This window comes from Papio anubis, chromosome 6, assembly GCF_008728515.1.
Source record: "Papio anubis isolate 15944 chromosome 6, Panubis1.0, whole genome shotgun sequence".
NCBI classification, from domain to species: domain Eukaryota; kingdom Metazoa; phylum Chordata; class Mammalia; order Primates; family Cercopithecidae; genus Papio; species Papio anubis.
Window position 1 is genome coordinate 148895901 of NC_044981.1, and position 16405 is coordinate 148912305.

The 16405-nt window shown below is 36.3% G+C and overlaps 1 protein-coding gene across 1 annotated transcript in view; it reads left to right on the forward strand.

The window, feature by feature from the left end:
* The window catches only part of LOC101023368 (formin-like protein 14), a 169199-nt gene that overhangs the window by 97292 nt on the left and 55502 nt on the right, over positions 1-16405 (forward strand). Inside the window, exon 3 of the mRNA XM_031667616.1 lies at positions 13215-13408. Within this exon, the coding sequence (XP_031523476.1) occupies positions 13215-13299 (85 nt within the window). The 3' untranslated portion in view covers positions 13300-13408. The remainder of the gene's footprint in view (positions 1-13214; positions 13409-16405) is intronic.

The following is a 16405-nucleotide window of genomic DNA, read 5'->3' on the forward strand; positions in this document are numbered from 1 at the left end:
AAGTGCTGAACCAAAAACAGCTAGTAACTATTGTATTAGTGAAGTTATAGACTATGAATTGAACTTGGTGCTGAAGATGCCCAACACTTGCCCTGTGGATAGTACAATCTGGACATAAAGACAGAAAAAAATGACCCAAAGCAGTAAACAATTGTTGCTGATGTTATGATGGAACAAAACAGGATGGTACTATGGAGAATGACAAAAGGAGAATTAATGTAAATTGCATAGTCATTATATACCTTTCTGAGAAGTTCACATCTTAATGAAGATCTTTGGGAAGATTTTTGTGTTTATATCTCTTAGATCTTGTCATGCCACTGTGCAGCATCACTTCTCCTTATTCAAATAGTTCTCTATTACACACCCCCACACAAAACTCATCAAAGTTTCCAATCTCCTAGGCTGGTTTAGTTGGAGATATTTCAATATACCTTTTCAAAATCTCTTGTAAAAAGTCATCACTATGCTCCTAAGTCTGGAAACGAAGATGCAGTTTGTTGCAAAACCAATATAGCAAAGGGATATTACCTGAGATCTTATTACCAAGTGGATAAGTTTCCTCGTTATGACTTTACCTGATAAGAGCCCAACATTTTATGATAAAAATGTTGAATGGAAAAGTTGTTTTTCTCTGTGTTTATCTGCTTTATAAAAAATGTGAGTGGTAATAGAGAAAATAATAATGAAAGCAGATAAAAGGGAGAATATTGCTTCAGAAGTAGTACAAGGACTAACAGAAGCAGAGAATGGAAAAGGTGAGAAAAAAAGGAAACATTAACAGTATTAATCTGTTCTTAACCTGATTAAACTTGGAACTGCCTAAGAGAAAGTTTTGACTTTTCCATGCTAAACTATCCAAGCAAGGTTTATCAAAGAGGGTAATTTTACTAAAGCAATTATTGTCTATTGAATTTGAAAGGGTCCTGGTAAGTATTAATAGGGAGATAAGGTATTTCTCTGTATTATAGTAAAAAAAAAATCTGATGTTTCTTTAAATATATAGACGTAGCTTAAAGAACTGAAAGAGCTTTCTTTTAAAAGGTACGAATCACCTTGTGATTCTTTTTTTTAATCACGTTAAGTTTATTACATGCCTTTTCATTGGTGAGTCATTGCTTTGATTGTGTAACCCATTGATATCAAAATTACCTTGCTCAGTGTCCTCATGCTTCACTGTTCTTCAGGGAAAATGGCAGGTCCCAGGGATGGCACTTGGAATAACACTGTCAGCCAACCCAGAGCTCCTTTGACTTTTATTTCTGGTGTGATCAATACTCACATCTAAATAGCAAACAGTTTAAGTAGTTTTGGGGTGATACGGCACAAAAAGCAGCATGCTGAATTTTAAGCTCTGAGATGCTGTTTTCACAAGATATTGCTGAAAACTACAGTTATGGCTCTGTGTTTTCATAGTAGACACTTTAGAAAATGACTTTAATTACATTGAGAAGAGAGTCCAGATTACATGGTGAGCTTTTTTGCACTTTAAATTACAAAAATATATTTGTGCATCTACTCCAGTTTTTCATGAAGGATTTACATCAGAACAGCAACACTGGCCTCGTGTTTAGCAACAAAGGACCGCTTCTAGTTAACCCTTCCAAATAATATTTTTTCCACCAGTGGATAAATACCAGCTAGTTCCTCTCCTCTCCTTCCACATACTACACCTGACATTCTGGATTTTAACATTGAGAAATTTGGGTCATTTCATTTCATTGAGATATTTTTAGATGGGATTAAAAACAAACTGAAAACAGTCAAGCAGTAGTACAGCTAATGCCAAACCAGTGCTTTATGAATTGGTGCTTTATGAATGAAAAGCAGCTGTAATAGGGAGGCCATGATGAAGGCTGGAAACTACCACCACTACTACCACCACCCTCTGCCCCAGGTCAGGAAGCATGCAGGGGACTTTGATTAAAGTTATAGAATGGGAAGTTTGGCAACAGAGACATCATCATTAACTCAGAGGCAGCGAATGGTCCTGTGAAAAGGGAGAGCCTTCATTAAATGGTAGTTAAAGTCACTTAGTAAAGACTAAAAAGATTTCCAGTGTAATAGAGAGTAAGCGGGGGTTGGGGGGGGGGATTTGTGTGTGTGTGTGAGTGTGTGTGTGTTGAAGCTCAAGAATTGATGTAAAACGATTTAAGCTGAATTCAGTGATGAGCTTTGTGCTTGCAAAGTATCTAAGAATCTTTATATCCCCATGGCTTAGAACAAGGAAGTTATGCTACATGTTTTTGTTGGATGAACAAATGAATGAATGTTCCTAATTAAACAAATTGTAATTGATGCTGACCCAGGGAGTATGGTTCACCTATTTCTGGATATTAAGTCCCTCCAAACAGAAAGGGGGATCTCAGAATTAGGCAGTCTTTCAGATACATCTCTCAGCATCCTGTCTGTGGGAATTTCACCTGTCCCTGCTGCAGTGTCTCATAGACCAGATGGGGGCCAACTGCATCCAACTGCAGAAAACGAGGCTAGAGTTAAGTACAGGTGGCAAAACAGGGCCGTAGTTCTCATCTTCTAGTTTCAAACACAACTCCTGTCTCCTAACTGTGGCTGAACAGAAAAATACAAAAGAGAGGAGACAGGTCTAACCCTTGTATGCTTATTATTTACCTCATACATCTTTCCCTCCCCAAGGAAACCCCATCACAATTTCAAGATTAGGGACAGGGCCATTTTAGCCCCATTTGGCACTTTTGTGCAAATGGTTAAAATGTATCTCTCCCTCCTGGGGGATGCAGCTCATATCAGGGTGATGGATGGCAAGCAAAACGCATGCTTGGTTCGAGCTGCTGAAAAATCATCCTCTCCACTAGGTACCCTGGTACATGAACAGACCTGTTTCTATGCCTCTTACTGACTGAAAATTAATAACAGAATCCAAATCAAGGAGGATTGTTTTATGTGGATAATGAGATTAAACAACTTTGCAAATTGAAGTCACTCAAGAAAGTGTAAAAGCTTACAAATTTGAAGTTTATAGTTGAAAGCTTGCCTGTGATTTTTAAAATAATCATAATTTAATCTCTGATTACCTTCAGCATCTCTTTATGTCCAGTATACGGAGTGCTTAGAAAAGTATGATCTGTCTTTGGAGAGCTCTCAAGGTGGAGAAAGTAAAAAAATATTTAGAAACAGAAATGCACAAGGGATAATTACTAATTTGAAACTGACAAACCTAGATTGTATATATTATTCAGCTAAACAGTGGTACAGAGGAGCACTGGCAGAGCATACAGGTGAAAAACAACATTATGTAGAATAACCTATTAATATGGTGGCAGGGGCTGTGGGGAACAAACTTGGTCCTTTCTGTTTTCTTCAGGGTACAAGTCTATAATATTCAACCTTGTCTATTATCCATCTCACAAAATGGATAGTTGGTGACATCTCAGGATATTTAGTCAGAAAATGCAAAGTGTTAGACCAGCCCTCTTCCAATGATTCCTTTACACTTTCTTAAACCTTCTTTTTTCTATTACATATTGGGTACAATGTTTACTATTCAGGTGAAGGGTACACTAGAAGCCCACACCCTACCATTATGCAATATATCCATGTAACAAATCTGTACCTGTACATCCTGAATCTATAACAAAAAAAAAAAAGAATGTTTTAAAAGACACAAAAAATTTTTTTCATATTCTTTTTTTTTTTTTAACTTATCACATAGTGGTGAAATGATCCTCTAGCCAAGTAAGCACACTATGCCACAGCCAATCATCTACACTGATGCTCTTTCCTTTGGCCAAACCACCAGAAGTTCTGCTGGGCTGAGTTTGTGTGGTCCATAGAGACACTATTGAGCAATTTCTGGACCTTCCTATAGAAAACCTAGAGCCACCAACTGTTTCCTAGGAAAGCTCTTTTCCAATAATTCGATAGACATAAGGTCTACTTGTACTCATGGGGGAGTTTTAGTCATTTAATAAATAATCATCGAGCAGCGTCTTCAGTAAAATAAATCTTTGTCTCCTTTAAGCAGACCAAGTCTCAACATTTCTGTAACAGTGAACTTTGTGTTCCCACTATCATGATTATCTTTTTGTATTTTGTATGTTTAAAGTAGATGAATTTTTAAAAGCTTAGGATTCTAAATTGCTATGTGTAAATAAGCACCTAATAACATTGTAATTAAATATTGATGAGCAGATACAAAATTGCTTTTAGAAAGCATATATTCTGACAGTGCTTATATTTTGTTTCTCTGCTTCTCTTTCCTCTACCAATCTTCTTTATTAATACTTTATCTAATTTGCACAAAAGGTACCGTGATTTTCATTAAAAATATAGACCTGACTTATGTAGAAAACTATTAGATTTAGAAATGAGAGTCCAGATTAATGAACAAACTTTGCCTGTTTCTGTGTGTGTCTGTTAAGGAACTTTTCCCAGAAATTCCAGAATCATACACTCTTAGGCACTAAAGGTGCTTGGAGGATATATATTCAGTGACTCTTAGCCCAGGGTGCATACTAAAATCACATGGGGAACTTCGGAGGCTCAGTTTCTCCACCCCAGACCAGTTGAAACCAGAATCCGTGAGGATGGGGACTGGGCACTGGTATTTCTTTACACCCAGTTATAGTCTAAAGTGCAGCCAAAGTTTAAAAACCTCTGTTTTAATCCAACCACTTTTTATATGAATGGATAAAATAAAAATTAGAGGGGAAAAATAACTTATCTCATGCCATAGTAGAGCCTAGATTAGAAGCCACATCACCTAGCTCCAGTTAAGAGCTATTTTCATTAAAAAAACAGTACTCGTGTCTTGTTTTATTTTTGACTTATTTGAACTTTCCCTTGGTATTAACATTAACAGAAGAATTCCGTTTCTTAACTTTTCTGTGAAATGAATTTTTTTGTCAACTAGAGAAATGATGCTGTGTGATAGTATAAATTAACACATGGATGTTCTACATTTCCCAGCATTGTTTACCTCCTTGCCTTTCGTCAAAAATACATTAGTCTTTGATTGTTGTAAAGAGTTTTCAGAACATATTTATAAATTTTATTTTATGTAAGTCAAGAAGATATCTCAAATCATTTTAGCATATGTAGACTCATTTTTAAAGTCATCATAAAAAGTATGGATAGCTCACTTTCTGTGTAACGTTCTAAGAAAGTGGAACTGATAACATGGGCCCAGCGTCGGCAGTACTGAAGATGTAGATAGCTCAACATTTTCCAGTTCTTTGACATCTATCTTTTCGTTATGTTTATATCTATTGAGCCTATGAAAGTCTAAAATATTTCAATACAGCATACGATTGCAGTACTGATTGTTACATGGCATAGGTTTTATCTTGTGGAGAGATGGAAAAGTGTATCTAAATGTATCATGCCTATGCTCAGAAGTAATGCAAATCTTGTCTTGCTGGTACCAGAAATAAATGAAAACGATAGTAGATAAAGACTAGATATATTTTTCTCTTTTGCGCACACGCAAAATATTGTGTATAGTGATCATCATCATGCTTTAAGCATCCACTATAAGCCAAACATTATATTATCAGCAGAGAAATATATCTGCAACAGACTCCTCCCCCACAAAACAGCACGGAAAAGCTCAGCTGTTATTAATCAAAAACAAAATATAAAACAAGTATACTGTAAAGGAGTTGGGAGTACAGAGGAAACATTTAAATGAGAAAAAACATGTAAGTGTGAGGATATTCTGTGAATTATAAGTAAAGCTATATCCATTCACTCAATTTTTCAGCCTATTACAATTATTCAATAAAGATATATTTACCTAATTGGGATATTTGACCTGAGTGTACGTATGTATAAGTTGATGTTACCTTATGTCAGTTGTGTATGATTTGTACTAATTATCGCTATAGTACAGAACATAGAGAAATTCATAAATGGCAGATGTCTTAATGATCACTTTTTTAGAAGACCTGAAAAAACGTCCATGGTAGGACCACAGAGTGAGGAAGATCAGGGTGTTGAACAAAGTCGACCAGGTGGCTCTCTATAATGAACCCCATTATAGATCTGCACTTGTGGAAGGTACCATGGTTTAGGGTACAGATGTCTGAATTATCAACCTAAGAGTCTGGCTCAAAGAGACACTCTCATTTTGGTCAGACTCCTTAGGATTTGAAGTTTCTGAACTGCAAGGTCGATTCATGAATGTGGACCACTCCTGACCACTACTGTTTCCAAAACATTGGTGTTCTTTGTGTCCCCTACCTGGACCACCTTTTCAGTCATGTGAACTGATCAGTGAACATGGATGGTTGCAAGGGATACACCATCCAGACAAAGGGAAATTTGTGGAGTCATCTGAATAAGTGACTTCTGCCATTACCTGGAGGGTGTAGGATCCTGATCAACATGGTCCACTTCTGACTCCTGGATTTTCTCTTCCTTCTCAAAGCTGGTGGTGGTCAGCCCATGTTCCGAAGACTCTAGGATTCGATGTAACAATTGTTTGGTGGGAGATGAATCCTCTTAAGAAGAAAAAAATTCCAAAATTTTAATTGCTACTCTCATCTAGCCCTCCCTTCCCTGTAGTAACAATTTTAGCTTCTCTAACCCTATTCCAGTTCTGTCTCCTTGTAATGACATTCTTTTTAGATCTCTTTAATGGAGGATTGGGAGTTCCCAGACTTGTCTGTCACTCATTTATTGAGAAAATCACAGAAAACTGATCATGTAGGGGTTACAATGTACGTGTATTTTTTTTACTTGTTCATTTCTTATCATACAATATTATTTCTCTTGTTTCCTTGGGAAATTTTTTAAATTATGAGGAATAATTTTACTTTTTATTAATAGGATCTATCATAGGGTATTCTAAATCTTTTAACTAGAGATGAATTTAAAAAGCTTTTTACCATTTTATGCAATGTTGGAGGAATACATGCGTTAAGTATATATAAATGAGCAATCTCATACTCTTAGAAAAAGAATTTTTGTTTGTTTGTTTGGGGGTTTTTTGTTACTTGTTTTGTTTTGTTTTGTTGAGACAGAGCTTTGCTCTGTCACCCAGGCTGGAGTGCAGTGGCGCAGTCTCAACTCACTGCAACCTCCACCTCCCAGGTTCAAGCAAATCTCCTGCCTCAGCCTCTGGAATAACTGGGACTACAGGTGCATGCCACCACACCCCGCTTATTTTTATATTTTTAGTAGAGACAGGGTTTCACCATGTTGGCCATCCTGGTCTTGAACTCCTGACTTCAGGTGATCTGCCCACCTCACTTTCCCAGAGTACTAGGATTACAGATGTGAGCCACCCGACCCAGCCCCAGAAAAAGAATTTTTAAAGAAATATAAACTATTTGTGCTATAATTTTAGAACATATATCAATCTTCATGCATGGAATAAACACAGTTTTGTCAAAAGATTCAGCAATTATTAAATAAAACAAAAACGTTTAGCAAGTGAAATATCCTACACATGAAAATTCTTTTTTTCCCCCAAGTACAGAAAAGAAGCATGTCGGAAAAGGCAGAGCATAAGAAACTATTCTTCCACCATTCTGTTAGTCTTATATTTTATTTATATACAGAAGAGCAAAATAAACAGTGCAGCTTCAACCTACCCCTTGGAGTTTATGTTTCAGGAAAAATGAAATCATGACTGACACTTTAGTGGAATTTCTTATTTTGCTGGAAAGCAATTGAATATTAAATCATGATTCACTCGTTTCCTAAAATATCTTTTAGTACTCTAGGGGAAAGTGTAAAATAGCCTGCTCTTGGATTTTTAAGAGAACTATGTGTAGTCATTCTCAAAATGCATTTCATGCAAGAAGGCTCCTTTTCCTTTTGCTCTCTCTCTATATATTTTTTAAATTTTACTAATATCCTAACAGATTTAATACCTTGTGAAAACGAGAAGGTATTTATAACTGAATAACAGGTATATAGAAACCCAAAGGCAATTACTTCTTGTATAACTATGCCTTAGGCAAACTTCAACTTGTTTTTTAGAGCCAGAAGATTAAGCCTACTCAGGAATTTTATTCAGGCACAAAATTTGTGTTGTCTACCCTTACATTTCCTGCCTCTCTTCCTTTCGTATCTCTTCAATCCTAATTCTACCTACCATTCTCCAACTTGGAAAACATTATCTGGCCACAGCTAACACAGTTAGAAATCCTGAAGAATCAGGAATCCCTGTGTCCTCCTGTTTAACCTAATACATTCCCAGACCCACTGTTTCCATTGCTTTTATGTTCCCTATGTGTGTTTTCAATATAGGCTACTCTGGGAAATATTTCTCTTATTTGGAGTGATATTAGTATATAAAATAGGCTAGAATTTCATACCTACTTTTGAATCTCTGAAGATCCTTTTGTTCTTCTCAGGTAAATATCCACTAGCTAGGAATTAATTTGTACTTGGGGTAACTGTTTTCCAAAATAATGAGTCTCTAACTCAAAAGACTTCAGCTCTTAGTTATTAAATGTATTTTTTTTCTATTTTTCGAGGATAAATGATGTCTAAAGAGAAATACAAAATATTTGAAAGTATGACCATGAAAATAGCAAACATGCTTGAGTGTTTAGCCATAGAACTCAAGGTTTAGCTGAGGGTTTTTCTTGTCATGCAGAAAAGCAACTTCTTTATAATTAATCTGTGTAAATTCTGTAGAATTCTGATCAGACACAAATTTTCTATTTTTTACTACCTTTTTTTTTTGGCAGAGTAATAATATATTTCTTCTGGGTCATTTCTAGTCTTATAGAAAAGCGGTAATCTAGCCATTGTGAGGGAGAGAATCAACTTCAAACTTTTAAAAAGTGTTCATAGTTGAATTATTAATATCGATAAAATCAAATACCTTGTGAACCCATATTATTTGCATGGCATTCTGTTATAGGGTGTGAAGTAATGTAAGACATATCCTTATCTTCAATATATTTATAAGTAATTCAGACAATAATATATAAAGGAAAAATTTGTAACACAAAGTGCTTCATGATTCAAGAGTTACTGCAAAGTAATTGTTCATTCATTCAACAAATATTTATTGAGTGCCTACTATGTATTAAAGACTCTGCTGAATGTTGGGTATCTAAAAATGAAAAAAAAAAGTGTCTGTCATCTAGGGAGATGAGACTAGAGAGTTAGACAGAGATCAGATGATATGAGGTCACAGTAAAGTGTTATCTTTCTTTAGCCTGAGAACAGTGGAAAGGTATTAAGGGTTTTTATACAAGGGATTAGCATGATTAATTGTGTTTTTTAAAAAGATCACTCTAGATGCCATGTGGAAAATATGCTGGAGGGAAACAGACAAGGTTTCGATGGTGGTAGAGGAGGAGGAAGAGAAGAGGAGGATATACGGAGAAAAGTAGTGAAGTAGGTTTGAAGATTATTTAGGAAGTAAAATCAAAAGGATCTGATGATTAGATGATGAACCTAAAGAGGAAAAGAAGGATCAAATCTACTCTGATTCCTTTTTAAAGGGTTGAAAACTTTGGATTTTGGCTTATTCAACTGATGACTGATGGTGCTGTTTACAAAAAGAGAACACTGGATGGAAGCTGTTTTAAGAGGAAGGTTTTTATGGATTTAGTTATTAACAAATTCAGTTTGGAGGGTCTTCAAAACGTTCAAGTTGGCATGTCAGCTATTCAATTAGAAATAAAATATGGGCCAAGCATGGTGGCTCATGTCTGTAATCCCATCACTTTGGGAGGCTGAAGTGGGTGGATTGCTTGAGCCCAGGAATTTGAGACCAGCCTGGGCAACATAAAGAAACCTCATCTCTGCTAAAACTGCAATAAATAAATAAATATGGAAACAAGGGAAAACATGTTAAGCTAAAGATAAAATTTGAGAATCATCACCAAGTGATTGGTCATAGACCTTCATGAGCTTTCTTATTAGTATATACAGTGGATAATAAAGTGGTTTCGATTTAGGATTCTCTCATTATGAATTAGAAGAATCTGGAAAGGTTTAATTCGGGAGGTGAGCTGAATCATGAAAAAAATGTAGAATATGGATAATAAGAGAGATGAATGTTCTCACTCATAGGTGGGAACTGAACAATGAGATCACTTGGACTCAGGAAGGGGAACATCACACACCGGGGCCTATCATGGGGAGGGGGGAGGGGGGAGGGATTGCATTGGGAGTTATACCTGATGTAAATGACGAGTTGATGGGTGCAGCACACCAACATAGCACAAGTATACATATGTAACAAACCTGCACGTTATGCACATGTACCCTACAACTTAAAGTATAATAATAATAAATTAATTAAAAAAATAAAAAAAATAAAAAAAATAAATGAGAAAAAAAAAAGAGAGATGAGTAAAATGAATGAAATTGGTAGGCACACGATAAAAATAGAAATAAATAGAAAAGATATTTTTAACTGAAAGTAATGGAAATACTAACCCAAAGTGGCTTAATCAAAAAAGGAATCCCTAGATTCACATATAACCGAAATGTTTAGAGTATTCCTACTGCAAGCAAATCTCTCTCCAGGAGTGAAACAATAGTCTCAGAACCCATTTCTTCTTTTTCTGTTTCTCAGCTCTGTTTACTTGGTGTTCACTTAATTTCATGTAGGTTCTCCTCATGATCCCAAGATGGCTGCCAGTAGTTCCAGAGGCTGTATATTACATGCTTGTGTCCAGTAAGAAAAACAGAGTTTTTTTGTTTTGTTTTGTTTTGGGTTTTTTTTAATAGATTGGGGCAACCAAAGCCTTGGTTTTTGGCTTATTCAGCTGATGACTGATGATGCTATTTACAAAATGAGAGCACTGGAGGAAGGCTGTGTTTAAGAGGAAGGTTTTTATGGGTTCAGTTATAAACCCATAAAAGATGCCACACACTTTTAAATGACCATATCTCATGAGAACTATCCCAAGAACAGTACCAAGGGACGGTGCTAAACCGTTCATGAGAAACCCACCCCCATGATCCAATCACCTCCCACCAGGCCCCACCTCCAACATTGGGGATTACAGTTCACCATAGAATTTGGGCAGGAACAAATATACAAACTATATCAAACTTAATTCAATAGACAAAGAGAGCTCTTTTGTTTTGAACAGAATAGGGATCCAATGAGATCAGTGCTTTAAGTCTTAGGGGCTGGGCATGGTGGCTAGAGCCTGTAATCTGAGCACTTTGGAAGGCCAACGTGGGCGGATCATAAGGTTAGGAGTTTGAGACCAGCCTGACCAACATGGTGAAACCCCGTCTCTACTAAAAATACAAAAAAAAAAAAAAATTAGCCGGGTGTGGTGGTGTGTGCCTGTAATCCCAGCTACTCGGGAGGCTGAGGCAGGAGAATCGCTTGAACCTGGAAGGCGCAGGGGTGCAGTGAGCTGAGACCATGCCATTGCACTCCAGCCTGGGGTGGGACTCTGTCTCAAAAAAAAAAAAAAAAAAAAAAAAAAGTAGGTCTTAAGTCATAGAACATACTATAGCATCTAAGAAAAAAAGAAAAAGCGAAATCTGTTAAAGAGACTGTGCCAATAGTTTAGGGAAAAGATGGTGAAAGCCTGAACTGTGGTTAAGGAAGAAATATTTATGAAAGGAAGATAGTAGTGAAGTGCTAAATGTGAAAAATATTTCAGTAAAAAAGAATCCACAAGACTTCGTGAGATAAGAATAATGAACTTTGAGGTGAAACTTCAGTCTCTCGCTGAGATTTTGAGTAATGTCATAGCTTTGTCACCGACGCAAAGATGAGAGTCTTCCTTTTTCCTGCTATAATACTGGCCCCTCTTCTTCCAAACCAAGCCTTGCGCTAGGCTTTCCATTCCATTCTGTTTTAATTCATTACCATCATCTCCTGTCCCATTATTCCCTACATTCCCAACTCTCCTAGGAGCCAAAAAAAAAAAAAAGGCAAGTTCCAACCTCTGTCAGAATGAAGGTTGTTTTTGACTCTACATCATGAAAACTTCTCGTTATTGCAGATTACACTCTAAAGAGTTAAACAGTAGCTATCATTGCAACCATTTCAGTGGCACTTACTTTTTAACCCATTTTTTGAGCATTTCGTCAACCAGCAATGCCTCTATTAGCAAGAAACCAACAACTGAATGGTTTATATAGGTAGAATTTCAGGGAAAGCAGTTAGTGCTATTGGTTAAACTGCTCATCCATCACAGGCCCTATATCTTTGTGTTTCTCTGAACTTTTTTGTCTTTTACATCATGGGAAGAGGACAGCTGCTCTATCCCCAAAGCATCATGTCTTCATTCAAGACAAGCAAATGTGTGAAAGAGATAAGAGAAGCAGGATCTCTGTATCAATAGAGCAATATTCTGCCAGGATTTCTTACCCAGCATACTTCTTATAGCTTATGAGCCCAAATGGGGAGCCAAAATGGGGTCACATGACCGCTGTTAGCAGTAAGGAAGAATCAGAAACAGAACATTTGATTTTCTGTTCTCCATTTGTGAGATGTATAGCAAGAAACAAGAGAGTTGGGCGTGGTGGTTGGCCAAGCAATAGAATCTTCTCTGAGAACTATCGTTATACGGTGTACTCTGGGTTTGCATGTGTGTACGCTCTTGTCGTTTTGGTTTTGACCATGTTTTTATCTGTACATTTCATTTCCTCTATTCTTTAGGAGAGTACTTGCATAGCTGATTACCAATTTTTAAAATAGGTGTTTTCTTTTCGTTTTCTATCAACCACTACCAACTTCTGCTTCACTCATTCAACAAAGATTCTAGAATTTTGGTTTTCCTGAATAGACAACACATTTTGACTAAAAAGAATATTTTCTTGTTTATGCCTAATTATCTTGGCAAGCATTACCCACGTGAAAGGAAATATAGCAAAATTACCAGATGATTCCATGGGGATTTAGTTAAAGTATCCCATTTTATCTTTATAGAGGTGATAGAGCCTCATGTAAAGAAATATTTCCAAGAGACCTCATCAACCTGACTTTGAAATTCAGCTGCAAGATGTAGCACCTGCATATCCAAAATAAAATTAGTAATGATATCACTTGATGCAACGTGTAGAAAAAATAGTCAATTAAAGCAATAGGAATTCAACCAGAATGCTGTGCAGGCAGCATCATATAATTCTGACTTCACAATGACATGAAATTTTAAATGACAACTGTGCTAAATTAGGGAGCAGCAAACCCAGGCCAAGTTTAAATTTAGTAACACTGAAAATAACTTTCTCCACAGCAGATTCTCTATGAATTACAGGTGACCAATCACTTGTTTTTCTGTTCTGTTTAGAGATAATCAGATACTCACTGTCTTCAGCATTGGTGTCTTCTATTCTCAACGGCATTTCTGGCAGCCACCCCAGGAGTCTCCTTGACCCATCTTAAAACCATTGAAAATTAAAGAGAGAATCCACCACGTATATTCCTTTGAAAGTTTCCACGATATATGTTCAAAAATTTCTGAATGAGCACAAGGATTTGAAGGTAAGTGAATTTGGGGGGTAACACACATTCTTGCAAAGCTCTTAATTGCATCAAAAGTAATGGTATCTTTTAATAAAATATAAAATATAGGAAAGTAAAAGAAACTATTAAATATAAGAAAACTATCCATGTATGTGTAGTTCCACAGTAAAAAGGAGAAATAAAGAAAACATAATGTTTAAAAATTGTTATCTGTCATGTAAATGTAAATACAAGAAGGGCAAAGTAGAAACCTTGATATTTGATAATCAGCATCACATTAAAAAAGCGTAACATACTGTGGTTCTCAAAGTTTAATGTGCATAGGAGTCACATGAAGTTGGGAGGAGGGATCCTTAAAATGTTAATCTCTGGGGATATTTCACCAAAACTTAGACCCACTAGGGATGGGATGTGGCCCAAGAATATGTATTTTTACATTTACCCACTCCCAAGTGATCCTGATGCCTGTGGGTCTTAGGCCTTTGAGAAACACTGAAAGTGACATTCAATACAATCTACTTCTCATTTTCAAACCTTATGCTAAACCTGAGCTTTTATGTTGGTTGTCTCCTATAGTCATAAGAATAAATAAAGAGGGGGTAATTTTGTTACAGAAGTACTAAATTGATGCTCCCTTTTTGACTCCCCTACTTTGAGTTATTAATTTTCATTAATATTCCTTTTTAAAGTTCAGTATGATGAGCTAATCCCCAGGTGTCACTATCTCTCTTTCAGAGTGATAGCCCTGTCATTGCTCTCTTTAGCTATTGCTCTGTTCCGTGTAATGTTTCAATTTATTTAGATATTTAGGGTTATTGTATCTAATTATAAGAAATTTCTAAAAGATGTAAATAATGAGTTATTACTAGGTTTGGCTAAGTATTTCTAAATTTTGAGGATTGTATCTTTTTCTCTTCATTTTGAAAGCTCAGCCTTAGATTTTAAAAGAACAAATCTGCTTAATACCTCTTTCCATTACTTTTTTCTTAGCAAATAATAACTTATCAATCATATGATACATTTGTGGAAGGTTACATGTACAGTTGGTGGATATCACTTTATTGTATTTCTGTTTCCTATATGTCATTTAGCAACTTCATTTTTATAATTTGTAATTTTTTTTTTTTTTTTTTTTTTTTTTTTGAGATGGAGTCTGGCTCTGTCGCCCAGGCTGGAGTACAGTGGCCGGATCTCAGCTCACTGCAAGCTCCGCCTCCCGGGTTTACGCCATTCTCCTGCCTCAGCCTCCCGAGTAGCTGGGACTACAGGCGCCCGCCACCTCGCCCGGCTAGTTTTTTTTGTATTTTTTAGTAGAGACGGGGTTTCACCGTGTTCGCCAGGATGGTCTCGATCTCCTGACCTCGTGATCCGCCCGTCTCGGCCTCCCAAAGTGCTGGGATTACAGGCTTGAGCCACCGCGCCCGGCCTATAATTTGTAATTTTAAGTTTACAAAAGGATTTTTTATTCCAGTGAAAGTGTTTAGTAGGGATATATTCAGATCTTAAATTGTGATGATTTTTTAAAGGTTCAATATGATATTATTTTTATAGTGAAGAATGAAGTTTTCAATCAAAATCCTTTTATTGGCTTTCAGGCTTACAGACATTTTTTGTCTCTTTGTGTACACTTGTTCACGTTGTGTAGAATTTTTTGTCCATAACGTATTAAAAGGCAACAATAAACCCTTCATCAAAAAGATGTAGTGCCAATTAGCTACACATATTAGCTATTAGTTTTACACATAGAGAATTGAATATGATCGTATGCATAAAATAATGGAGTACTTTTTTCAAGTAATCAAAACTAAAAATTTACAGAATTGGATTAACTATAATAATGAAGTTTCACATGCACTTGTTATTAGAATTGTGCTCAGCAGTAAGATTGTCATACCTGAACATAGCCTAAAACTTGTAGTTCACAAGTTTATCATTGGATAAAGTCTCCAAATAAAATTTCATAAAGCTTTTAGTGGAAATCATCTGCAATATTTCAATTTCAGAGAAACATATCTTTCCTTTTCTATCTTTCTTTTTTTCTTTTTACTTATTTTTTCTGGAAAAAGGAAGAGGTGGAGAAAGAATGAATTGTGTCTTGAAGTGAATCATGTTCATTATCATTGGTATGTTTATCAGACTATGTTTTTAAGTTGCAATTTCTTTGGTTTTTTTTTTTTTTTTTTTTTTTTTTGAGACGGAGTCTCGCTGTGTTGCCCAGGCTGGAGTGCAGTGGCGTGATCTCAGCTCACCACAAGCTCCGCCTCCTGGATTCACACCATTCTCCTGCCTCAGCCTCAGCCTCCCAAGTAGCTGGGATTACAGGTGCCTGCCACTACGCCTTGCTAATTTTTTGTATTTTTAGTAGAGACGGGGTTTCACCGTGTTAGCCACGATGGTCTCGATCTCCTGACCTCGTGATCTGCCCGCCTCGGCCTCCCAAAGTGCTGGGATTACAGGCATGAGCCACTGCACCCACCAAGCTGCAATTTCTTAAAGAAAATTTACAGTGTAGTTTCAGGGAACCTGAGCAAGACAGTCTCAATACGCAGGAAGCAAAACATGCAACAAAAGAATAAATTACAGAAACTTTATAGAATCATAGAAACATAAAGTTTTAGAGCAGAAATGGACCACTTTGATCTTCTAGTCTGGTCCCCTCATGTATAATCACATTTTCTCCTCCAAACCTGCCATATAAAAGTCTAAAACAATGAGCAGTAAACAATCTGGTTAGAGATGACATCAGCAAAGAGAAGCTAAGTGGGTGTTTTACAGTAATGATCTCTTCAGTAAGAAAAGTAGGGAGGAATTTTCCTCCAAGATGAAGATCGAAGATTTATAGGTACCTAAGTACTTAAAATTGAATTTAAAATTATTTGCATCCAATTAGATCAAAGTAATTTTTTTGATATAATTCTTCATTTGTGGAATATTGTAGTGGTATAAATTCTCCATGTTTTCTTCTTCATTAAACATTGATGGTTGCAAATTATGACAATTAATTCCTTGAAAAGA